The following is a 25582-nucleotide window of genomic DNA, read 5'->3' as shown; positions in this document are numbered from 1 at the left end:
CCGTTCTCCTGTTCAGGGCAACCAAAGAAGACCGAGCCGATCAGGTGGGACTCAGGAGGCAGAGAAGAGATGGAGGTGGGGCCAGCCAGAGGTGGGATTTGCTGGTTCTCCGAACTACTCAAAATTTCTGCTACTGGTTCTCCAGAACTGGTCAGAACCGGCTGAATACCCACCTCTGGTTCTGGGTCTGCACTATTTGTCAGATACTGGTTCTCTCTAATCCACAGAACTGCTCCCTTTGTGGCCTCTTCTTCTCCGGCTGCACCATTTCTTTTTCCCCGTGGCTTTTAAAGCCCTTCAGCCCAGCCACATAGGGCAAAGCAAGTGGGGTGAAGAATTGGGGGGTGAGAAGCTCAGCCTACCCAGTGTGTGCAAGTTGAAAAGAGAGACAACAAAAGCCGGCAACAATGAGTAACAGCGATGATTACAGATCTGGAAGATAAACACATGACGGACGATGGCAGGAATGTTGTGGGTAGGTCTCTAGTCTAAGAAAAACTAGGGGTGACATGATAGCAGTCTTCCAATATTTGAGGGGCTGCCCCAAAGAAGAGGGAGTCAAGCTATTCTCCAAAGCACCTGAAGGCAGAAGGAATGGATAAAAACTAATTAGGGAGAGAAGCAACCTAGAACCCAGGAGAAATTTTTCCTGACAGTGAGAACAATTAGTCAGTGGAACAGCTGGCCTCCAGACGTTGTGGGTACTTCATCACTGGAAGTTGGGCCACCATTTGTCTGAAATGGGTGATAGGTTCTTCTACTTGACAAGAGGTTAGACTAGAAGACCTCCAAGGTACCTTCCAAGTCTGTTATTTTGTTATTCTGAAGCCATTATCAAGAGACTTGGCCCTTTGCACAGCCCCTGACCCATGGCCCCACCTGCATTGCTGGGCAAATATTTGCGTTTGCCCAAACAAGGTTAGACTTGCTCAAGAGGCTGCAAAACACTACACAACCAAGAGGATTTGTGGTTTGCCTTTTTCGCACAAGAGCACCCCTCATAGTCCTTTGAACTTGGATCTATAGCGGGGGGGAAAAATCCACCCTCAGTTCTGAATGGTGTGGAACCGGACATATTAAATTTTTGCTATTCTCTGGAAGGGGAAGGGGAAGAAAAATGAAGTTTCTTGTTGCTTCTTTTCTGGTGCTGCAGCTGCTGGTTGTGTTGGAAATCCAAAGTTTTGACTTTGTTGTGGAAGAAGAGCCAAAGGTAAGAGTTTTTTTATCCTGGGCAATCAACCTTGTGTGTCTACAGGGAGTTGACTTTAACACAATCGGCTGAATGAAGATTGAACTGTCTTTATTATTCCTCCTCCTGCATGATCTTGTAGAAATGATCCCCATATAACTTTCAGTCCTAATATTGATTAATAGAAAAATTCAGATCATGACTTCTAAGAAGGAAGCCCTACAATGTTGAAGGGGCTTGTACCAAAGCAATGCAGGCAGTGCTGAACTTACAAGCACAATTGAACCCCAGATTTATGTGGTGACGTAGTTGTTAAGTGAGTTTTGCTCGATTTTGCGACCTTCCTGGCCACAGTTGTTAAGTGAACCCCATTGACTTGGCTTGCCGAAGCCAGCTGGGCAAGTTGCAAATGGCGATTATGAGAGCCGGACGTTGCAACACTGGTAAATACGTGCTGGTTGCCAAGTGTCCAAATTTGGATCATGGGATAGTGGAGAATACTTGTGTTGGTTGTAAATGTCAGTTATAAATCTCTTTTAGTATGTGTGCAATTGTCACAAAATGATCTGTTCTAAGTTGAGGATTACATGTATTCTGTACAAGATTTTTAAATATGCCATGGTTTTATTTAACAGGTGAATCAATGTCCCATTCCAAATATATTGTGGAATATAATATATTGTAGGCTTTTGCTGGGTACACCATGCAAAGAGCAAACAGCTGACTAAATAGGACGGATGTTGTAAGGTTGGGATTGTTGCTGGGGATTTCTGCTATGGCAGAACTGTTGGACTAGATGATCTCCAAGCTCCCTTCCAGCTCTTATATTCTGTTATACCACGCACATACCACACAAAACTCCATTCGAGTGAGGTTAACACTAACCAAGCTTCACATGGTTTACTACAGAGTTATAAAGGGGAATTGTTAAGTCTGTCATTTGTACCTCTATAACTTTCTAGTTTGATCCAGCAACCAAACAGGACAGACAAAGATTTCAATGGATAGTTAGGACTGCAGAAAAAGCTTTGCAAACAGCCTGCCATCCATTGAGGATCTGTATACCACAGAATCAGAAGGAGGTCTCAGAAAATATCTGCAGACCAGAGGTGGTACTCAGCAGGTTCTGACCAGTTCTCGAGAACCAGTAGTGGAAATTTTGAGTAGTTCGGAGAACCGGCAAATACCACCTCTGACTGGGGATTTTACAGTATCCTTCCTCTGCCATGCCCATCAAGACACGCCCACAGAACCGGTAGTAAAAAAAAATTGAATCCCACCACTGCTACAGACCCTTCACATCCTGGACATAAATGGTTTCAACTCCTCCCTTTGGGACACTGCTACAAAATATTGCATACCAAAACAATTAGACACAGGGACAGTTGTTTCCCTGGTGCCATCACAATGCTGAACACCAAATTCCCACATCACTGTCTTATGTCTAAGTGTGTTTACCCATGTAGTAGGGCTATGTTACTATTAGCCTTCTCACATTTCCTATTACCTACTCCTATTGGTAACACTATTATGGTTATTGTTACTCTATTGTTTTGCATGTTCACCGAGAGCTTCTGCACCAGAGACAAATTCCTTCTGTGACTAATCACCAGATGGCCAGATGTTCTGTTCTATTTTCTATTCTATTCTACTCTATTCTTCCTTCCTTCCTTCTTCTCTTCTCTATTCTACTCTACTCTATTCTTCCTTCCTTCCTTCTTCTCTACTCTACTCTACTCTACTCTACTCTACTCTACTATTATTTCTTCCTTCCTTCCTTCCTTCCTTCCTTCCTTCCTTCCTTCCTTCCTTCCTTCCTTCCTTCCTTCCTTCCTTCCTCCTCCCTTCCCCTCCCCTCTCTCTATTGTATCCTATTGTATCGTATCCTATCCTATCCTATCATACCCTATCGTAACCTATCATATCCTATCATACCCTATTGTATCCTATCGTATCCTATCCTATCCTATCCTATTCTATTCCTTCTATGGAATATTTGTAGCTCAAGATTGAATGATGGGGTCCTTGGTGCTCTCTGAGCTTGATTTTTTTCTTGCAGACGTTTCATTACCCAAAGCAAGTACAGAGTGAGGTTCCTATTTTATTCTATCCTATTCCTATAGCATCCTTTAAGTTTTTACCTGACCTGGTTAACATCTCCCTAAAAAATAATCTGTGTATCCAGCCATTTGTTGCTGCCAAGATCAGTGGATGCTTTTCTGCCTACCGATGATGTGAGAAAGAGAGAGCAAAGGTAGAGAGCTTAATTAGTACCTTTGCTTAACACACTGCGTACGCCCAAACTCAGGATACCATAATCTGCCCTCAAACCAGAACAGAGAGCAGAGTCTAGATGGGAATCAGCAAGATCAAGATCACAGGAAGTGTTAGTACCACTTTATAAGGCCATGGTAAGACCGTATTTCGAACGTTACATCCACTTTTGGTCACCATGATATAAAAAAAAGATGTTGAGACTCTGGAAAGTGTGCAGAGAAGAGCAACTAAGAGGATTAGGGTATTGGAAGTTAAAATGTAGAATGAAAAATTTCAGAAACTGGGTATGTCTAGTCTACCAAAGAAAAAGACTATAACAGAGTTGAAAGGGACCTTGGAGGTCATCTAATCCAACCCCCTGCTTAAGCAGGAGACCCTATATCAGGGGTGTCAAAATTCAAGGCCCACAGGCTGGTTCTGCCCCACAAGGTGCTTAAATCTGCCCCATGGGGCCGGTCTGGAAACAGTGAAGGGCTGGCCCAGCCGTGGTGCCTCTGCCAGTGAAAATGGAGCTCAGGGGGGCTGCACACTTACCCACCCACACACACACACCAGGCTCCAGTTTTTGCTGGCAGAGGGCTAGCAAAACTAAACTAAAACACAAAACAAAAGGAGAAATGGTTCCCCTTTTGTATTTGAGCGTACAAGAAGGGGGTCAGGACAGGAGAAAGGCAAAGAGGAAAGGCAAAGAACAAGATGGGAAGATGGGCAGAGAGCAAGGAAGGAAACATAAGGAAACGGGAGAAGAGAATGAAGAGGAAAGGAAGGAAGGAAGGAAGGAAGGAAGGAAGGAAGGAAGGAAGGAAGGAAGGAAGGAAGGAAGGAGATTATAGTGAGAGGGAGGAAGGGTCTCAGGGAAGTCCTGCATTAGCACTTGGCCACCATGGGTGCCCCCAATACGAATCCTCTGTTATGCCCAGCATAGCAACAGCAATAGCACTTAGACTTATATAGTGCTTTATAGTGCTTTACAGCCCTTTCTAAGCAGTTTACAGAGTCAGCCTCTTGCCCCCCAACAATTTGGGTCCTCATTTTACCCACCTCGGAAGGACGGAAGGCTGAGTCAACCTTGGGCCTGGTGGGATTCAATCTGCCAAATGGCAGTCGGAGTAGCTTGCAGTCCTGCACTCTAACCACTGCGCCATGTCTACCACAACCATGGCCACTCATGGCCACAGCTACCCACGGCCACGCCCCATGGCCCTCCAAGGTCAAAGACAACCCTGATGCGGCCCTCAATAAATTGAATTTGACACCTCTGCCCTATACTATTCTGGACGAATGACTGTCCTCCAATCTTTTCTTATCAACCTCTAGGGTTTATAGAGCAGCCACAACTTCTGAAGGCAAGCCACCCAAAGGCAAGATAGACAAATATCCTATGTTGTGCTCTAAGCACACAGCCCTTAAGCATTCTCCATTGCTCCAAATAATGATAGGACATTGGTTTTCCATTTGATTTGATCATCCTGTGTGTGGCTCCCCCTTTTTCTGATCTTCTCAGTGGTTTTCCTTCCAGAAACCAGCAGAGCTGTTCGACCTGGAGACCAGGGGCTTCTTCTCCAGTCCCCAGCTGCGAAGGGGCAGATCTCAGGTACCGATGATTTACTTTATGGTTTAGCAAACAGAACAGCCACAAGCATCAGCTTCTGCAGCATTCCTATAAAATAAAAAGTGGCACATGGAATTTGATCGATGCGTTGGTTGGAAGTGGTAGGAAGTCCATGCGGTCTTCTGCTGGCAGCCATAATTAGCAATAGCAATAACCTTTCGACTGTGCAGACTCTCTCAGCAGTTTACAGAGTCAGCCTATTGCCCCCAACAATCTGGGTCCTCATTTTACCCACCTCGGAAGGATTAGAAGGCTGAGCCTGGTGGGATTCGATCTGCCAAATTGCAGGCAGCTGGCTGTCAGCAGTACTGCACTCTAACCACTGCACCACTGAGGCTCTTTGAGCCCAAAATTGCTATTGCTAAAGTGAGAAATTTTCTGACTGTGAGAGCAATCAACCTATAGAACAGACACTGTGAGAGCTTCATCACTGGAGGCTTTCAAGAAGAGATTGGACTGCCATCTGTCAGAAATGGTGTAGGGTCTCCTGCTTGGGCGGGGGGTTCGACTAGATGACCTACAAGGTCCCTTCCAACTCTGTCAATCTGTTAAAGACACCTTGACGCAACGGACATGAAATTGGGCCAACCCCGTTGAGTAGAGGTAGGCCCTTGATTTATGAATGCAATGGAGCCTCTAATTTCTGTTGCTTAAGTGAAGCATTTGTTAGGTGAGTTTGTCGACATTTTGCAACCTTTCTTGTCACCGTTGTTAAAAGTCACCCTAGCTGTTAAATGAATCCAATGGTTCGTTAAGTGAATCTGGCTTTCCCATTTGACTTTGCTTGTCAGGAGGTCACAAAAATTGACCCCTGGGACACTGCGACCATCATAAATGTGAGTCAATCACCAAGCATCTAAATGTTGATCAGGCGATCATTGGGGAGGCTGCAATGGTCGTAAGTGTGAAAAACGGTCATAAATTGTCAGGGAATTTGTGCAGCAGCTGTGCAAATGAACTCAGGGATGCTGATGTGAATTTGCAGTTTTATAAAAATAAATATATTTTACATCTATCTATGCAGCAAACAAGATAGTCAGGTGCATCACTGGCTCATGAGGTAAATTATTAGGTAAATCTCAGAGCACACTAAAAAAAAAACTCCCCCTTCTCACCTGGCAACCAATCATAATGCAGATTGCCTTGTGCAGGAACCCGCAATCAATCAACTACACATAGTCCTCAACTTACGACCACAATTGAGCCCAAAATTCCTGTCGCTAAGTGAGAAATGTGTTGAAATGGGGAATTTTGCCCCATTTTATGGCCTTTCTTGAGGTCTTGGAGCCCTTGTAGACAATCGTTTAAATAGGAGCCAGCCATGTGCTGCGGCTGCCAAAAAAAGCCAATGCAACCCTAGGCTGCATAAACAGAGGGATAGAATCAAGAACGTGTGAAGTGTTCATACCACTTTATAAGGCCTTGGTAAGGCCACACTTGGAATCCTGCATCCAGTTTTGGTCTCCACGATGTAAAAAAAGAGGTTGAGATTCTGGAAAGGGTGCAGAGAAGAGCAATCAAGAGGATCAGGGGGACTGGAGACTAAAACATATGAACAGTTGCTAGAATTGGATTTGTCTAGTAGTCTAAAGAAAAGAAGAATTAGGGGTGTCATGATAGAAGTGTTCCAATATTTGAGGAGCCACAAAAAAGAGGGAGTCAAGCTATTCTCCCAAGCACTTGAAAAAAAGACGAGAAGCAATGAGTGGAAATTAACCAAGGAGAGAAGCAACCCAGAACTAAGGAGGAATTTCCTGACAGTGAAAACAATTAATTAACCTTAGACTGTCTACTATTGACCTCACCCCTTTCCTAAGAGGTCTGTAGGGGGCGTGCATAAGCGCACCAACGTGCCTACCGTCCCTGTCCTATTGTTTCTCTTATTCTTTTGTTTTTCTTGTATGTAACCATTTCATGTATTCACAACTATGTATACATTTATACTTATTATCTTGTAAACAATTGGCAAATCAAATAAATAAATAAATAAATAAACAGACAGGAACAGATAATCAGTGGAACAACTTGCCTCCAGAAGTTGTAAATGCCCCAAAACTGAAAGTTTTTGAGAAGCGATTGGATAACCATTTATGTGAAATGGTATAGGGTTTCCTGCCTAAGCAGGGGGTTGGACAAGAAGACCTCCAAGGCCCCTTCTAACTCTGCTATTCTATTCTATTCTATTCTATTCTATTCTATTCTATTCTATTCTATTCTATTCTATTCTATTCTATTCTTCTCTATATTTTATTTTATTCTATTCTATTTTATTCTTTTCTATACTAGATGACCTCCAAGGTCCCTGGTTATCTGATTATCTGTTATATGTTATTATTCTATTCTATTCTATTCTATTCTATTCTATTCTATTCTATTCTATTCTACTCTATTCTATATTATTCTATATTATCCTATCCTAACATATCCTATCCTATCCTATTCCAGTCCATTCCAGTCCATTCTATCCTATTCTATATTATTCTACTCTATTCCATTCCATTCCACTCCACTCCACTCCACTCCACTCTACTCTACTCTATTCTATTCTATATTATCCTATCCTATCCTATCCTATCCTATCCTATCCTATCCTATCCTATCCTATCCTATCCTATCCTATCCTATCCTATCCTATTCCATTCCAGTCTATTCTATCCTATTCTATATTATTCTACTCTATTCCATTCCATCCCATTCCATTCTATTCTATTCTACTCTATTCTTGTTAAATGAGAAATTGGTTAAGTGGATTTTGCCCCATTTTACGACTTTTCTTGCCACATTTGTTCAGTGAATCACTGAACCTGTTAAATTAGTAACACAGTTATTAAGTGAATCTGGCTTCCCCCACTGAGTTTGCTTGTCAGAAGGTTGCAAAGGGGGATTAGGCGACCCTGGGACACTGCAACGGTCATAAATATGAACCAGCTGTCAAGCATCCAAATTCCAAATGTAAATCACCTGCCCAGGGGAATGCTGCCACTGTCGTAAGTGTGAAAAATAGTCCTACGTCATTTTTTTCATTGTAACTTTGAACAGTCACTAAGCTAATTGTTGTAAGTCGAGGACTACCTGTACGTATCCGAGAGGGGAGAAAATAGTTAACAGGTTCAGCGGCAGCAAAGTTAAAATTCAAGGCTCTCTGCTAACATACGAGTTATTTTTAAAACATTTTGATAACCATGTTTGATTTGAACATCACATAGGAGTTGATAGGTTTCATCAGACATCCAAATTACAACGTTGTTCATGCTCCCATCCTGGTTTGTCTAAACTGGCTTCTTTTCTTTCCAGAGAAGCACCTCCAACTCTGAAGAGGAGGAAGAATTGGTGAGTTTTCACATGGTTGTTTTTCTCCTTGGAAAAGGGGCTCTACCCCTTCCTCCTTCCCAGTTAACCATTAGCAGAAGATCAATCCCACCGTTTGCTTAGGGCTGCTTGCTTTTCCTGTCCAGGAAAACACAAGAAACGGAATATTATTAACCTGGTGCTTTTTACTGCGCAATGTTGTCGTGGGGTGAACAAAAATGGAGCAACAACGGGGAAAAGGATTCAGCTCGGGCAAATCAAATCAAGGCGTTTATGGCTTATAAAAAAAGCACAACAAAGAATGTTCTTTATGCGCCAACTCAGAAAGCTCCAACTGCCCAAGGAGCTGCTGATTCAGTTCTACAGAGGAATGATTGAGTCTGTCATCTGCACCTCTATAAGTGTCTGGTTTGGGCTCTGCAACCCAACAAGACAGACACCGACTTCAGAGGATAATTAGGACTGCAGAAAAAACAATGGCTACCAACCTGGCTTCCATGGGGGACCTGTATACTGTACGAGTCAAAAAGAGGCCTGTGAAAATATCTACAGACCCCTCACATCCTGGACAAAAATTATTTCAACTTCTACCCTCAAAACAATGCTATAGGGCACTGCACACCAGAACAACTAAACACACGGACAGTTTTTTCCCCAATGCCATCACTCTGCTAAACAAATAATTCCCTCAACACTGTCCAACTATTTACAAAGTCTGCATTACTATTACTATTAAGCTTCTCATCACTCCTTATCTCCCATCCCCTCCCACTTTGTGACTGTATGACTGTAACTTTGTCACTTATGTCCTTATGATTTATATTGACTGATTCTTAGTATGATTTGATTGCTTCTTGTACTCTATGACTATCATTAAGTGTTGTACCTGATGATTCTTGACAAATGTATTTTTTTCCTTGATGTACACTGAGAGCATTTGCACCAAGACAATTTCCTTGTGTGTCCAGTCACACTTTGCCAATAAAGAATTCTATTCTATTCTATTCTATTCTATTCTATTCTATTCTATTCTATTCTATTCTATTCTATTCTATTCCCAACCCATTCATTCTATTCTATTTTACTCTATTTTACTCTACTCTACTCTACCCAACTGTGTTGATGACCTGGGTTAGTTAACATATGATCACCTGTACAATATTTCCAACACAGTAATATTCTTCCTATAATCAAGTAGGTGGTACACCTGCCACCGTGATTTTTTCTAAAATTTCCCTTCAGTTGGATCTCACTTTTAATCATATCAACAATAAAATTGCCAGGGTAGGGGACCATATCTGGAATCCCAGTTCTTCCTTTGTTGATCCTTCCTGCCCTGTTTTCATTGTTTCAGCTTCTCGGTGATGACAAAATCATCCTCCACAGCTACAAGATCCAGTCCACCATTACGTCCCGCATGGCCAACACGATGGTCCAGACCAAAGTGGAAAACAGAGCCAAGAACTCGCAGAATCTGGTCTTTGATGTCCAGGTCCCTAAAGGGGCCTTTATCCACAATTTTACTATGTAAGTTGGAGCAAAACTACTTCGTCCATTTAATTTTCTCATAGGCTGAATAGGTTCCTCCCAGGCTAAGCGGGTTGGAGATTTGTACTTTCCAAATTGCCAGATTGATGTCAGCCTTCCCAGGTTGACCAGGAAACACAACCAGATTATATGTTCTTTATAAGGTATATAGACCTCCTATTGTATTGTATTCTGTTGTGTTGTGTTGTATTATGTTGCATTACATTGCATTCTGTTCTATATTATTGTGTTCTGCTCTGTTCTATATTGTTCTGTTCTGATCTGTTCCATTCCATTCCCATTATGTCTCTTCTCTTCTCTTCTCTTCTCTTCTCTTCTCTTCTCTTCTCTTCTCTTCTCTTCTCCTTCCTTTCCTTTCCTTTCCTTTCCTTTCCCTTTCTTCTCTTCTCTTCTCTTCTCTTCTCCTTCCTTTCCCTTCCCTTCCATCTTTTCTCATTCCTTTCCCTTCCCTTCTGTCCCTTCTCTTCTCCTCCCTTTCCCTTCCCTTCCCTTCTGTCTCTTCTTTTCTCCTTCCCTTCCATCACTTCTCCTTCCCTTCCTTTCTTCTCTCTTCTCTTCCCTTCCCTTCCATCTCTTCTCCTTCCTTTCCTTTCTTTTCTCTTCCCTTCCCTTCCATCTTTTCTCCTTCCTTTCCCTTCCCTTCTGTCTCTTCTCCTCCCTTTTCCTTCCCTTCTGTCTCTTTTTTTCTCCTTCCCTTCCATCACTTCTCCTTCCCTTCCTTTCTTCTCCCTTCCCTTCCATCTCCTCTCTTCTCCTTCCCTTCTGTCTCTCTTCTCTTCTCCTTCCTTTCCCTTCCCTTCCATCTTTTCTCCTTCCTTTCCCTTCCCTTCTGTCTCTTCTCCTCCCTTTTCCTTCCCTTCTGTCTCTTCTTTTCTCCTTCCCTTCCATCACTTCTCCTTCCCTTCCTTTCTTCTCCCTTCCCTTCCATCTCCTCTCTTCTCCTTCCCTTCTGTCTCCTCTCTTCTCTTCTCCTTCCTTTCCCTTCCCTTCCTTCCATCTCTTCTCCTTCCTTTCCTTTCTTTTCCCTTCCCTTCCCTTCTCCTTCCCTTCTGTCTCTTCTCTTCTCCTTCCTTTCCCTTCCCTTCCATCTCTTCTCCTTCCTTTCCTTTCTTTTCCCTTCCCTTCCTTCTCTTCTCATCTCCTTCCCTTCTGTCTCTTCTCTTCTCCTTCCTTTCCCTTCTCTTCCTTCCTTTCTGTCTCATCCTTCTCTTCTCCTTCCTTTCCCTTCCCTTCCCTTCCCTTCCCTTCTCTTCCTTTCTGTCTCGTCCTTCTCTTCTTCTTCCTTTCCCTTCCCTTCCCTTCTGTCTCTCCTCTCCCATTTCATTCCTAATTCCATCCCTTGTTCTCTGTTCTGCTCTGCTCTGCTCCGTTCTGTTGTGATAGCTGCCAATCTCACAAGTGACTGATTCGCTGTTTTTGCTTCTTTTCTACTCCACAGGAACATCAACGGCATCACTTTTACTAGTTCCATTAAGGAAAAATCGGCCGCTCGAAGTCAGTATGCCAAGGCGAGGGCCAAAGGCAAAGCTGCTGCGATCCTCTGGTGGGTAACCCTGGTTGCAGTGACCAGCCTTTCCTCCGTTCCCTTTGTGCTGCCGTGGGGCTCTGAAGAGGACAGATGCAGGAAGGGATAGGCAGGACCTCTGTGTTCTGACCCACGCCCTTTTCCAACAAATCAAACACCATCCAAAGGGGACAGAAACCTTTTAATGCTTCTGCAAAACAATTAGCTGTGATAAGCACAAGCCTTGTCAAACTGTGCGAGACTTGCCAAAAGTTAACAGACAAGAAATAATTTGCAATACAAGAATCTTTAAATTACAAACTCAGGATACTGGAATGTCCATGAGGCTGGAGTTTCAAAACGTTTTTGCCTTCTGCAAAGTATGTTCATTCACAGCTGGCTTTTATTTTCTTGAAGGAGGGGCCATTACCTTGCAGCCTTACTCCTGAGTCACCTGTGCTGTTGCAGCTGCTCTTTCTTGTGAGCAATCCTGCGTGCACGCGCACTTGGCACAGGCTCCTCGGGAACCTCCTCATCACTGTTGCCAGCCCCCACAATCTCTGAAGGCAGCAGTCCATTCCCTAAGGGTGTTGGCCCCTCATCTGAGTCCTCAATGCTCTCCTCAGCTGTCCGCACCTGCTGCCGGCTAACCACAACACCCTGGGTATTTTAAATCCTGGGCAACGCCAAGAGCCATACAGGTACTCCTCAACGTATGACCCCAACCGAGCCTCAAAATATTACGTTGCTAAGCGAGGCAGTTTGTTAAGTGAGTTTTGCCCCATTTATGACTTTTCTTGCCACAGTTGTTAAGTGAATCACTGCAGTTGTTTAAGTTAGTCACATGGTTGTTAAGTGAATCTGGCTTCCCTCCCCCCTTGATTTTACGAGTCAGAAGGTCGCAAAAGGAGGATCACACATGACCTACCTGGACGCTGCAACCATCATAAATAAGAACTAGTTGCCAAGCAGCTGGATTTTGATCACGTGGCCATGGGGGATGCTGCAATGGTCATAAGTGTGAAGAATAGCCACAAGTCACTTTTTTCAGTGGCGCTGTAACTTCAAGTGGTCACTGAGAAAAAGGTTGTAAGTCGAGGACTATCTGTGTTTGGAATATTCCCCTTTACTCTCATTGTCTACTCTATGGAGATTCTCAGTCCTCCAGGTCATGGTTGTCCCAAAGGTGCTTTTTCAGGAGGCAACTGGACTGTCTTGTTTTTTCTTTGAAGAGGTTTCGCTTCTCATCCAAGAAGCTTCTTCAGCTCTGACAGAATGGTGGAGAACGGAAGGATTTATACTCCTTGCAGACAGCTGGTCCTTTGCAGCCTTTTAGACAGTCATTGAGGCTGCTTGGAGGTTTATCTGTGTCTTCTGAGTCACCTGAGTGGTGCAACTGGTTCCTATAGTCTGCAAATTTTCCCCCTGGAAATCCGTTCATACTCCCACACAGTTTTTCCCCCGAACGCCATCACTCTGCTAAACAAATAATTCCCTCAACACTGTCCAACTATTTACAAAGTCTGCATTACTTTTACTGTTAATCTTCTCATCGTTCCTATCACCCATCCCCTCCCACTTGTGACTGTATGACTGTAACTTTGTCGCTTGTATCCTTACGATTTTTATTGCCTGTTTCCTAGTATGATTTGATTGCTTCTTGTACCCTATGACTATCAATAAGTGTTGTACCTGATGATTCTTGACAAATGTATCTTTTCTTTTTATGTACACTGAGAGCATTTACACCAAGACAAATTCCTTGTGTGTCTAATCACACTTGGCCAATAAAGAATTCATTCATTCATTCATTCATTCATTCCTTTATTCATTCACCCCATTCGAAGAGTGTTCAGCCCAAAGAAGCATGGTTAAAATCTATGGAGTTTCTCAGCCATCCAGGTCATGGTTGTCCCAAAGGTGCTTTTTTTCAGGAGGCAACTGGACTTCCTTGTTTTTTCTTTGAAGACATTTCGCTTCTCATCCAAGAAGCTTTTTCAGTTCTAACTGAAGGTTGGAAGATGGATGAATAAACCTGCAAGTAGCCTCGACGACTCTCAGGAAGAGTGCTAATGACCAGATGACTCTGGTTTTTACTTTCATTAGTCAATTGTACTTTAAGTGCTGTGTTTCCCCAAAAATAAGACCCTGTCTTTTTTGGGGGGGGCACCAAAAAAAGGCACCAGGTCCTATTTTCGGGGGATGTTATCTGCTAACTGTGTAAAATTCAAGCTAGGACTTACTTTCAGGGTAGGTCGTATTTTCGGGGAAACAAGGTACTCCATTGCAGTTAACTAGGGAGTAGTTTGTTATTTTTACTTCAATAATCATAATAATTTGTGTAATTAATACAGGAGCAATGCTTTTGACATGGAGAACTTCAAAGCCGAACTCAACGTCCCAAGCGGAACCAAAGTCCAGTTTGAAATTCATTACCAAGAGGCCATCCGGAGGAAATTATCAACCTATGAACATATTATCCCGGTGCAGCCAGGGAGGCTGGCCAAGCATTTGGAGGTTAAAAAAAAGAAGAAATGGCTGGAAATGATTGATGTGAAATGTGACTTTTAGCCGCTAAAAATTTCCTCCGACTGTTTGTATCAAAGATTCATCAGGCTCTACGGGCCTACAGGCAGTCCTCGACTTACAACAGTTCATTTATTGACCGTTCAAAGTTACAACGGCACTGAAAAATGTGGTTTAAGTTACGACCGTTTTTCCACACCTAAGACCTTTGCAGCATCCCCATGATTCTGTGATCAAAATTCAGATGCTTGGCAACTGGTTCATACTTATGACCGTTGCTATGTCATGTCATCCCCTTTTGCGACCTGTGACACGCAAAGTCAACAGGGAAACCAGATTCTCTTCACATCCGGGGTACTAAGTTATCAATGGCAGCGATTCACATAACAACTCTGCCAAGAAAAGTTGTAAAATGGGGCGAAACTCACTTCCCAAGTGTCTCACTTAACAACAGAGGTTTTGTGCTCAATTGTGAGTCGTAAGTCGAGGACTGCCTGTAATAAGTACTCCTTGCTTAACAACCTATCACTTAGCAAGCATTTGAAGTCATGATGGATACCCCTGAAAGCTATTTACAACCTGGTCCTGGAGTTCCAATGGTGGCACACACACACACACACACACACACACACACACACACAAGTGTGCTTGACAGCTGCTTCACTTTTACATCTAATTGCAGTATTTTGTAATCATGTGATGCAATTTGCAATAATTTGACTTATCAGCCAGTTTCTGGCAAAAAAAATGCCCAGAGAATTAAATGGACTCATTTAATGAGTGTGATGTTTACTTAACAACCAACACATTCAGGTGACGACCGTGATGTTCACTGAACAACTGCTGCAAAAAATAAGGTGGTAAAATCAGCATCGAACGCCTGGCAGTGGGCAGAGTTCGTCTGCAGTACTTCATTCTAATTACTGTGTGCCACCAGGGTTCTTTTTCTTTCTTTCTTTCTTTCTTTCTTTCTTTCTTTCTTTCTTTCTTTCTTTCTTTCTTTCTTTCTTTCTTTCTTTCTTTCTTCCTTCCTTCCTTCCTTCCTTCATTCTTTCCTTTCTTCCTTCCTTCCATCTTTCTTCCTTCCTCCCTCCCTCCCTCCCTCCCTCCCTTTCCTCTCCTTCTTTTCTTCCTTCTTCCCTTCCTTTCCTCTCCTCCCTCCCTCCCTTTTTCTCCTTCTTTCCTTCCTTTTTCCTCCCTCCCTTTCCTCTCCTCCCTCCCTCCCTCCCTTTCCTCCCTCCTCCCTCTCTTCTCCTCTCCTCCCTCCCTCCCTCTCCTCTTCTTCTTTCCTTCCTTTCTTCCTCCCTCCCTCCCTTTCTTCTCTGTCCTTCCTCCCTCCCTCCCTCCCTTCCTTTCCTCTCCCTTCCTTCAATCCTTTGTTCCTTCGTTCCTCCCTCCCTCCCTTCCTCAGCCTTCCTCCCTTCCTTCCTCCCACCTTTTCCTCTCCTTCCTTCCTTCCTTCCGTTGTAAAATCAGGCTGGTCACGTGGTTGCCTTGACTTATAACCCTTATGACTTATGATGAAAATTCCAGGTTTCATTAGACTTGTAGGCCAAGGGTTACCTTCAGGTCTATTTTTTTCTTTAAAAAAAACACCCCATCCCATACAGATGTTATATTTCTGTTCTTCTGATGTTTTATTCTTATCTCTCTTCTATCCCATGGCCATAGGTTAATGTCCACATTATCGAACCACAGGGGATTAGTTTTGTCCACGTTCCTAACATCCTTGGTGAGCAGTTTACCGATGCAGCTACAGTCAACAAAGGAGAGAAAAAGGTAAAAAAAAAGTTATTATTTGAGGTGGGGAAAAAAGGATTTTCAGCTATGCCTACTTAAGAATCCAAGCTGGTTGCTCCCGCTTGAATTGGAGCGGAGAGACTTTGTGTTAGCTTTGATTTTTAAGACTGAGTTTGAAATATCAATACGGGGGATTCTCAAATCATCCAGGTCATTGGTTGCCCCAAAGCTGCTTTTTCAAAAGGCGAACTGGACTTTGTTTTTCCTTGAAGATGTTTCGCTTCTCATCCAAGAAGCTTCTTCGGTTCTGACCGAAGGGTGGAGGATGGATGGATAAACCTCCAAGTGGCCTCAATGAGTCTCAGGAAGATTGCTAAGGACCAGATGACTGCAAGGAATGCAAATCCTTCCATTCTCCACCATTCAGTGAGGACTGAAGAAGCTTCTTGGATGAGAAGTGAAAAGTCTTCAAGGAAAAACAAAGTCCAGTTTGCCTTTTGAAAAATAATGTATTCTAACCACTGTGCTACCAGGGTTGTTCCTTCCTTCCTTCCTTCCTCCCTCCCTTTCCTCACCTTCCACCTTCCCTTCCCTCCTTCCTTCCTCTCCTTCCTTCCTTCCTTCCTTCCTTCCTTCCTTCCTTCCTTCCTTCCTTCCTTCCTTCCTTCCTTCCTTCCTTCCTTTCCTTCCTTTTCCTCCCCCCTTCCTCCTTCTTCCTCCTCCTCCCTCCTTTCCTCACCTTCCACCCTTTCCCTTCCTTCCTTCCTTCCTTCCTTCCTCCTTCCTCTCCTCCCCTTTCCTCTCCTTCCTTCCTCTCCTCCTTCCTTCCTCCCTTCCTTCCTCCTTCCTTCCTTCCTCCTTCCTTCCTTCCTTCCTTCCTTCCTTCCTCCCTCCCTCCCTCCCCTTTCCTCACCTTCCACCCTCCTTCCCTTCCCTCCTTCCTTCCTCCCTCCTTCCCTTTCCTCACCTTCCTCTTCTCCTTCCCTTTCCTCCCCTTTCACTCTCCCTCCCCTTTCCTCTCTCCTTCCTTCCTCTCCTCTCCTTCCTTCCTTCCTTCCTTCCTTCCTTCCTTCCTTCCTTCCTTCCTTCCTTCCTTCCTTCCTTCCTTCCTTCCTCCCCTCCCTCCCCCTCCCTCCCTCCCTTTTCCTCACCTTTCACCTTCCCTTCCTTTCTTCCTTCCTGCCTCCTTCCCTTTCCTCCCCTTTCACTCTCCCTCCCCTTTCCTCTCCTTCCTTCCTCTCCTTCCTTCCTCTCCTTCTTTCCTTCCTTCCTCCCTCCCTTTCCTCACTTTCCACCCTCCTCTCCTTCCCTTCCTTCCTTCCTTCCTTCCTCCCTCCTTCCCCTTTCCTCACCTTCCCTCTCCTTCCCTTCCTTCCCTTCCCTCCTTCCTTCCCCCTCCCCTTTCCTTCCTCCCTTCCTTCCTTCCTTCTCCTTCCTTCCTTCCTTCCTTCCTTCCTTCCTTCCTTCCTTCCTTCCTTCCTTCCTTCCTTCCTTCCTTCCTTCCTTCCTTCCTTCTTCCCTTTCCTCACCTTCCACCCTCCCTTCCTTCCCATCTTTTACTTTTCTGCATCTTGTACAGAGGTGGATTCATAAACTGTACAGATGCAGAGAGATAACTCAACAAGACGTCCATAACAAAGAACATTTATTGGTTCATCAGGTATCCTCATAACTCACATTTGTGATGAAGTTCTCCTTTTATGACCAATCCTTTGTATATCTGCCTTGTAGTGAAAGATGGTTATCTCCTAACCCATCTCGTAGCGGTAGAGAAGCTGCTATCGGTTCATGAGTCCAGGCAAGAATGGAGGGAAGCCTCCCCCAACCCCTCGAGGGTCAATTTAATGACCAATCAGGATTACAGATGTGGCCACGTGACATGAACTACATTTCCCAGGATACCTTTAACTACATTTACCATGTTGCATTCCCTTAAGGGGACAGCTCATAATTCCTAAGTAACTATCCAATTCCTATAGACTGGCTGGGACAGCACATATGATTCCATTTCATGCATTCATAACTATATTTATACTTATACCTGTTATCTTGACAAATAAATAAATAAAATAAATAAGTTAAATAAATAAATAAGTTAAATTTCATGTATTTCATAAATTTCATGTAATTTCATTTTCATGTATTCACAACTATGTATACACTTATACTTATTATCTTGTAAACAATTGGCAAATCAAATAAATAAATAAATAAGTTAAATAAATAACTAAATAAATCCCAAACTCAGGTGCCCTTAAATCCATGTCTCATTTTATCTGTTCTCTTTGCACTTTTAAGGCGCATGTGTCCTTCAAACCAAGCCTGGCCCAGCAACGGAAGTGCTCCCATTGCACCACTACAGCTGTGGAGGGCAATCTTGTGGTGACCTATGATGTCAGCAGGAATGAAACAGCTGGAGAGCTGGAGGTACTTTGCTAAAGATCTTGGAATGGGTGAGGATGCAGGGAGATCTGCCACAGGGATAGGCCAAGAGATGCATAATCCGTGTGACAAGTAACTCATGTTATTTTAAGTGCCGTTCCCCTGCTACCGTTCTGAGAATTTTTTTTTCAAGAAGTCATTCACAGGGAGGGAGGGAAGGAAGGAAGGAAGACAAGAGAAGGAAAACAGGAGGAGGGAAAAGGAGAAAGGGACAGAGGGAGAGAGGGAGGGAGAGAGGGAAGGAAGGAAGGAAGAGGAGGGGAGGAGGGAAGAATGGAGGGAGGATGGGAGGGAGGGGAGGGAGGGAGAGAAGGAAGGAAGGAGGAAAGGAAGGAAGGAAGGCGAGAGAGGGAAAACAGAAGGAGTAGAAGGGGAAAGGAGAAAGGGAAGGAGAGAGAGAGGGAAGGAAGGAAGCAGGGAAGGGGAGGGAGGAACAAATGGAGGGAGGAAGGGAGAGAGAGAGTGAGTGGGAAGGAAGGAAGGGAGGAAGGAAGGAAGGAAGGAAGGAAATCTACAGGCAGACATAAGTGAAGGATTCTTCTCTGCAGGAAACTCCAGTTTTTAGGGTTCTTTTAGAAATTCATTGCTAACCTTGCTCTTCCAGATCTTCAATGGGTATTTTGTCCACTACTTTGCTCCCGATGACTTGGATCCTCTGCCAAAAAACATCCTGTTTGTCATCGATGTCAGCGGTTCCATGTGGGGAATAAAAATGAAACAGGTGAATGCAAAGTCCCAGGAAGAGGGGAAATTCCTGTAAGGAAAGTCTAGATTATTAGTACCTTCCACTCCCTCTCTCCCTCTCCTTCCTTCCCTGTCCCTCTCTCTCTCTCCCTCTTTCTCCCCCTCCCTCTTCCTCTCTCTCCCCCTCCCCCCTCCAATTTCATTGGAGGTGTGGTTTAGGTTTAGGTCACATCATAGGAACCTCCTCCAGCTTATACAGGTAGTCCTTGATTTACGACCACAATTGAACCCGTAACGTCTGTTCCTAAGTGAGGCATTTGTTAAGTGAGTTTTGCCCCATTCTACGACTTTTCTTGCCATCACTGTTGAGTGAATCACTGCAGTTCAGCTAGTGACACGTTTATAGTTATGGGTTAAAATGTAGATGGGCTATAATCAGTGGTGTGATTCAACCAGCGTAACAACTGGTTCGGTGAGCATGTGTGCGCCCATGCCAAACGCGCACTTTGCACGCACGCCCAGCATTTAGAAAAGACCATTTCGTGATGACCCAAAGGGGCGTGGCACAAAAGCAACAAAGTCACAAAAAGTCCCTTTTATACCTCCAACTTGGCCCCCAATGTCCAGTTATCATCGGCTGGAGTGAAAACTCTCTCAAGGTCAGTTTTTAAAGGGAAGAAATTCAGTCTGAACCCAAAGTACATATAAATTATAAATAAAAACCAGCTGCAGCAATTAACGAGACAGGGCAGGATAAAGAATTGCAGACTTCAAAAGATAACGAAACACATACAGTTGGGAGGAAGCCAGAACCCAGATAAGACTTGACAAACAAAGATAATTTACGCTTTGCTTCCAGCAAGGTGCTGTGCGCAGACACCCTCTTTATCCTGTTTTCCCAGCTGCAGCTAATGAAGGGAATCAGGGCCCTTTTCTCCCCTGTAATCCACATAGCTCACATTGCTCCCTTCTCCGTTCTTCCCTGCGTGCCCTAGGATGAAGAGGGGGTGGCCTTGGGTCTTCCTCTGAACGTGCCCTTCCCCAATTTCTTCCATAGCCACCAGAGCCACACTCCCATTCCCTGTCAGCTGCTCGACCTCCCCTGTGCTCAAAACAAGGAAATAAAGCACAGGAAAAGGACCGGGGCATGTGAGTGGAGCCAAATGATCACCGGAACAACTGGTTCGCCCAAACTGGTCCAAACCGGTAGAATCCACCCTCCTCCCGGTTATAATTTTGAGGTCATCTTCACCAACCATTCCTCCATTGTGGCTGCTTCAGACTCTCCATTTCTGCACATATAGCTGTCTTGCAGCAGGGATCATAAAAGCAGCCATATTTCCAAGGAAGGAGACTGTGAGGTTCAAAAGCTTACAAACTTTTATCCGATTTTATCTGACGTTTCAGACCGTCGAAGCTATGAAGACTATCCTGGGTGATCTCCGATCTGATGACCAGTTTTCTATCCTGGACTTCAACCACAACGTCCGGTGCTGGAGGGACAGTTTGGTGCAAGCCTCCAAAATCCAGACAGAAGCAGCCAAGAAGTATGTTGAAAGCATCCATCCCAATGGAGGTGAGACACAAGGAATCATAAGGATTTGTAAAAGGAGGCCCTCTGGGGTACGCAAGGCTTCCCTGCATTAAACAGAATTCAGTATTTGTATTTTATTATGTTGTATTAAGCCCTCCTGGCTTTCCTCAGAGAATCCTAGAGAGAAGATTCAAACTTTGGAGAGAAATTATTGAAATTCTTCTTCTTCTTCTTCTTCTTCTTCTTCTTCTTCTTCTTCTTCTTCTTCTTCTTCTTCTTCTTCTTCTTCTTCTTCTTCTCCTCCTCCTCCTCCTCCTCCTCCTCCTCCTCCTCCTCCTCCTCCTCCTCTTCTTCCTTCTTTCTTCTTCTTCCTTCTTCCTTCTTTCTTCTTTTTTGTTCTTCTTTTTCTTTCTCTTCCCCTTCTTCTTCTCTCTTTTCCTCCTCTTTCTCCTCTTCCTCCTTTCATTCCTCTGCCTTCATCAAAAATAAATAATAGTCGTGCAATAATATGACATTTTAAAAAAACTTTGTCACCTTTTAAATTTTCAACAGGAACCAACATCAACGATGCCCTTCTCCGGGCCATGTTTATTTTAAATGAAGCCAATACTTTGGGGATGCTGGATCCAAATTCTGTCTCCATGATAATATTGGTTTCGGATGGAGACCCAACTGTTGGTAAGACCTGGACATTCAAACTTTCATTTCCTGTCAGGGGGAAAAAAACTAGGTTTTCAAGAAATGTGTGAGAAATTGTCATGGGGATAGCTTGTGTTATTCCTCCTCTTTTGCTCCTGAGTGATTCCAAGACAGGGTTGTCCAACCTTGGCAACGTTAAGACTTCTGGACTTCAACTCCCAGAATTCCTGAACCAGCATTGCTGTTGTCTGACCCTCCAAAATAATTCTGGAAGGTGCTCTGGGTTACACCAGATTCCGTTCCTTCGGGATAGTTAGACTCCAGTTTTTTGAGAAACCTGGCTGTAGAATTTCTGCAACTTCAGAAAAAAGGATAGGCATCAGAAATTTACTTTTGAAAGACTCTTGTATGGGATATACAGGTAGTCCTCAACCATAATCCATTCACAATAAAAACAGAGTGAAAAAAATAGAGCAAGTTTGGAGTAGGGTTAAGTTACTTACTGCCTAGAAACCAGGCGACGGGGAGTTCTAGTCCTTAAGCATGAAAGCATTGCTGGCTGGAGAATTCTGGGAGTTGAAGTCCACAACAAGGCTTAACGTAGCTAAGGTTGGACACCCCTGCATGAAGAGGCCAATCCTGGAAGGACGTCCTCATTTTGGTCTTTTCTCTTCCTATCAGGAGAACTAAAGCTGCCAACGATTCAGAAAAACGTGAAAAAGCATAATCGGGATGACATTTCTTTGTTCTGTCTTGGAATCGGCTTTGATGTGGACTATGATTTTCTGAAGAGGTTGGCGACTGAAAACAACGGAGCCGCACAACGGATCTTTGGGAATCAAGAGACTTCTTCCCAAATGAAGGTGATTTTTCCATCATCCTTTGCAGAGTAAAGGAAGGGAGAAGGGAAGGAGAAATCCTAACCCAATGCGTTCTTCCAACTTTTGACAGACTTTTACCAACCATAAACATAAATCATGCTGTTTCTCAGTCCAAAATACCATTTATCTTTATCTTTATAATGGTATCTCCTCGTGATTGGCCCAAAGACCTAGCCAGCTTTCATGCTTAAGGTGGAACTGGAACTCACAGTCTCCTGGTGATTGGCCAAGCGTCACCCACTCTGCATTCATGCCTAAGGTAGAACTAGAATTCACAGTCTCCTGGTGATTGGCCAAGCGTCACCCACTCTGCATTCATGCCTAAGGTAGAACTAGAATTCACAGTCTCCTGGTGATTGGCCAACTAGAATTCACAGTCTCCTGGTGATTGGCCAGCGTCACCCACTCTGCATTAAGGTAGCATGCCTAAGGTAGAACTAGAATTCACAGTCTCCTGGTTTTGGCCAAGCGTCACCCACTCTGCATTCGTGCCTAAGGTAGGACTAGAATTCACTGTCTCCTGGTGATTGGCCAGCGTCACCCACTCTGCATTCATGCCTAAGGTAGAACTAGAATTCACAGTCTCCTGGTGATTGGCCAAGCGTCACCCACTCTGCATTCATGCCTAAGGTAGGACTAGAATTCACAGTCTCCTGGTGATTGGCCAAGCGTCACCCACTCTGCATTCATGCCTAAGGTAGAACTAGAATTCACAGTCTCCTGGTGATTGGCCAGCGATTCTGCATTCATGCCTAAGGTAGCTAGAATTCACAGTCTCCTGGTGATTGGCTCTCTGCATTCATGCCTAAGCATTCATGCCAAGTAGGACTAGAATTCACAGTCTCCTGGTGATTGGCCAAGCGTCACCCACTCTGCATTCATGCCTAAGGTAGGACTAGAATTCACTGTCTCCTGGTGATTGGCCAAGCGTCACCCAGCTGGCTTTTGTGCTTAAGGTTGGACTAGAAATCAATGCCTCCTGATGACTGAGTCAAAGTCACCCATCTGGTTTTCATGTCTAAGGTGGGACTAGAACTTACCATCTCCTGGTTTCTACTTCAAACTTGCTCTACTTTTTTCACTCTTATTTTTATTGTGAATGGATTATTTATGATCCTTCGTAAATGGGATGTATCTGTGCCCTTCACACCTGTGCTCAACAGGGGATGTGTATCACACATCGGACACAAGTGTTTATCACACATCGGGCACAAAAGTAAACGTCTACCCCCTTTTCCCCCCTGAATTTGCAGAAATTCTACAACCAGGTTTCTACTCCACTTCTCAAAAAACTGGACTTCAACTATCCTAAAGGCTTGGTGTCTGATGTAACCCAGAGCGCCTTCCAACATTATTTTAAAGGGTCAGAGATTGTGGTGTCAGGAAAAGTTGACACTGAAAATGTACAGCATTTACAGAGCGTGGTGACAGCCACAGCGGTAAGTCCACACTGATAGTATAACCAAAAATGATGAGCTTGTGAAGAGGTGGCAAGTTGCTCAAACTTTTATAAAGAAATTGGAAGTTTTCTGAACTGAAGGAAAATTGTATGTAATATGAAGAATGGTTGCAGGGTTTGGGTTTGGCCGGTCTAGAGAAAAGAAGAACCAGGGGTGACATGATAGCAGTATTCCAATATTTGAGGGGCTGCCACAAAGAAGAGGGGGGTCAAATTATTCTCCAAAGTTCCACAAGGAAAGACAAGAAGTGACGGATGGAAACTAATCAAGGAGAGAAGCAACTTGGAACAACGGAGAAATTTCCTAATGGTGAGAACAATGAACCAGTGGAACAGTTTGCCTTCAGAAGTTGTGAGTGCTTCATCACTGGAGGTTTTAAAGAAGAGACTGTACAGCCACCTGTCTGAAATGTTATAGGGTTTCCTGATTAAGCAGGGGGCTGGACTAGAAGACCTCCAAGGTCCCATCTCTATTATGATTGATTGATTGATTGTACAGTATGTCCTTCTCCTGGTATTTTTCCTCTAGCTAAGAGAGCCCACCTAGGCGACAGAAAAAAGTTTGTCTTGTCTAATCATGAAATGTTAAGCAAGGTTAGAACTTGGATGAGAGAGTCCAGGAAAGCCTACGGAAGTTCAAGTTGTCCTCTACACTTCAAAGTTCAAATTTACAATGACACTGAAAAACTGACTTATGACCATTTTTCGCACTTATGACCGTTGCAGCATCCCCATGGTCACGTGATCAAAATTCAGGCGCTTGGCCACTGGCATGTCTCTATGACGGTTGCAGGGTCCCAGGGTCATGCGACCCCCTTTTGTGACCTTCTGACAAACAAAGTCAATGGGGAAGCCAGATTCACTTAACAACTGTGAGATTCACTTAACAACAGCAGCAGGAAAGGTCGTAAAATGGGTCAAAACTCACTTAACAATTGTCTCGCATGACAACAGCAATGTTTGGGCTCAATTGTGATTGGTCAGTCGAGGACTACCTGTGACCATTTTAGTGGACTGTGAGAAGCCTGAAATATTGAAGTTGGCTTTGCTAAATGATTTCTCTTATTTCTCTGGTTTTCTTTTGTCAATCAGTCCAACACGCAGTTAATCTTGGACACTCTGGCAAATGTTGAAGGATTGGATGAGTTCCTGGACAAGGATAAGCACGCTGATCCCAAATTCACGGAAAAGTTGTGGGCCTACCTGACTGTCAACCAACTCATGGCGGAAAGGTGAGAAGGGAAGACGGGTTGGTTAGAAGGAACCTGGAAGAACATGTCTATGGAGATGGTCAGTCTTCCAGGTCGTGGTTGTCCCAAAGGTGCTTTTTTCAAGAGGCAACTGGACTTTCTGGTTTTTCTTTGAAGACGTTTCGCTTCTCATCCAAGAAGCTTCTTCAGCTCTGACTGGACGGTGGGGAATGGAAGGATTTATACTCCTTGCAGACAGCTGTTCATTTGCATCCTTTTAGAGGGTCATTGAGGCCACTTGGAGGTTTATCTGTGTCCAAATGGGTGTGGAGCCTTCTTGGAACTTGGAAAGAACTGTATTATAGACTGGAGATAGATGATGTGGTACCCCTCCCCTTCTGTTGAGAGAGGGCTGTTCAATTTATGTCAAAATTCTCCAGGGGACTTTAATGACTTGCCACTATCCAGTTAGAGCTGAAGAAGCTTCTTGGATGAGAAGCAAAACATCTTCAAAGAAAAACCACAAAGTCCAGTTGCCTCTTGAAAAAGCACCTTTGGGACTGGAGGAACATGGTTATTTTTAACCACTGCCTGAGTTTATACACTATCCTGATCCAGTTCACAAGCAAATACAAACTGTCCAAAACCTGGCTAGTATTAAACTCGGTTGGTTTTTTTACATGATTTACTAGGTTGTATAAACTTATCCCATCCCATAGTTTATAATTCAAGGTATCGCCTAATTAGATAGCACTCTTTAGCCAATCCTGTTGGTCCGTAAAAGGTAAGCAAGGTCAGATGTAGATGGAAGACCACAAGGAAATCCAAGGATTGGGAAATCAAAGTAATACCTTAGAAGAAGGCAGCGGAAACTTTGTGCCAAGCCAAGGAAGTGATAAGGATTGCCAGCTAGAACTCATCCTGAAGATGCAGAAACCTATCTGCCTGGATATGACGGGTGATGGCACAATCCTACAGCAGGTATTGTATTATTGCAGTCAGGGGATCAAGAAGAATTGTGAGAATAGAGGCTGGGGAAGAAATAGAA

At 43.9% G+C, this 25582-nt stretch overlaps 1 protein-coding gene across 1 annotated transcript in view; it reads left to right on the top strand.

Annotated features, from left to right (window-relative positions):
* Positions 1 to 949: 949 nt before the first annotated feature.
* Positions 950 to 25582, top strand: part of ITIH2 (inter-alpha-trypsin inhibitor heavy chain 2) — a 42405-nt gene continuing 17772 nt past the window's right edge. Inside the window, exons 1-14 of the mRNA XM_087968885.1 lie at positions 950 to 1210; positions 4986 to 5060; positions 8373 to 8408; positions 9742 to 9914; positions 11374 to 11478; positions 13794 to 13956; positions 15637 to 15744; positions 18004 to 18132; positions 18752 to 18868; positions 20239 to 20407; positions 20918 to 21043; positions 21686 to 21867; positions 23139 to 23324; positions 24437 to 24576. Of these exons, the coding sequence (XP_087825011.1) occupies positions 1118 to 1210; positions 4986 to 5060; positions 8373 to 8408; positions 9742 to 9914; positions 11374 to 11478; positions 13794 to 13956; positions 15637 to 15744; positions 18004 to 18132; positions 18752 to 18868; positions 20239 to 20407; positions 20918 to 21043; positions 21686 to 21867; positions 23139 to 23324; positions 24437 to 24576 (1802 nt within the window). The 5' untranslated portion in view covers positions 950 to 1117. The remainder of the gene's footprint in view (positions 1211 to 4985; positions 5061 to 8372; positions 8409 to 9741; positions 9915 to 11373; positions 11479 to 13793; positions 13957 to 15636; positions 15745 to 18003; positions 18133 to 18751; positions 18869 to 20238; positions 20408 to 20917; positions 21044 to 21685; positions 21868 to 23138; positions 23325 to 24436; positions 24577 to 25582) is intronic.

This window comes from Notechis scutatus, chromosome 6 (genome assembly GCF_049901735.1).
Source record: "Notechis scutatus isolate UNSWTSFEM ecotype Mainland chromosome 6, rNotScu1.2, whole genome shotgun sequence".
NCBI classification, from domain to species: Eukaryota; Metazoa; Chordata; class Lepidosauria; order Squamata; family Elapidae; genus Notechis; species Notechis scutatus.
Note: the sequence above shows the minus strand (reverse complement) of the source record. Positions and strands in the feature narration are given on the sequence as shown.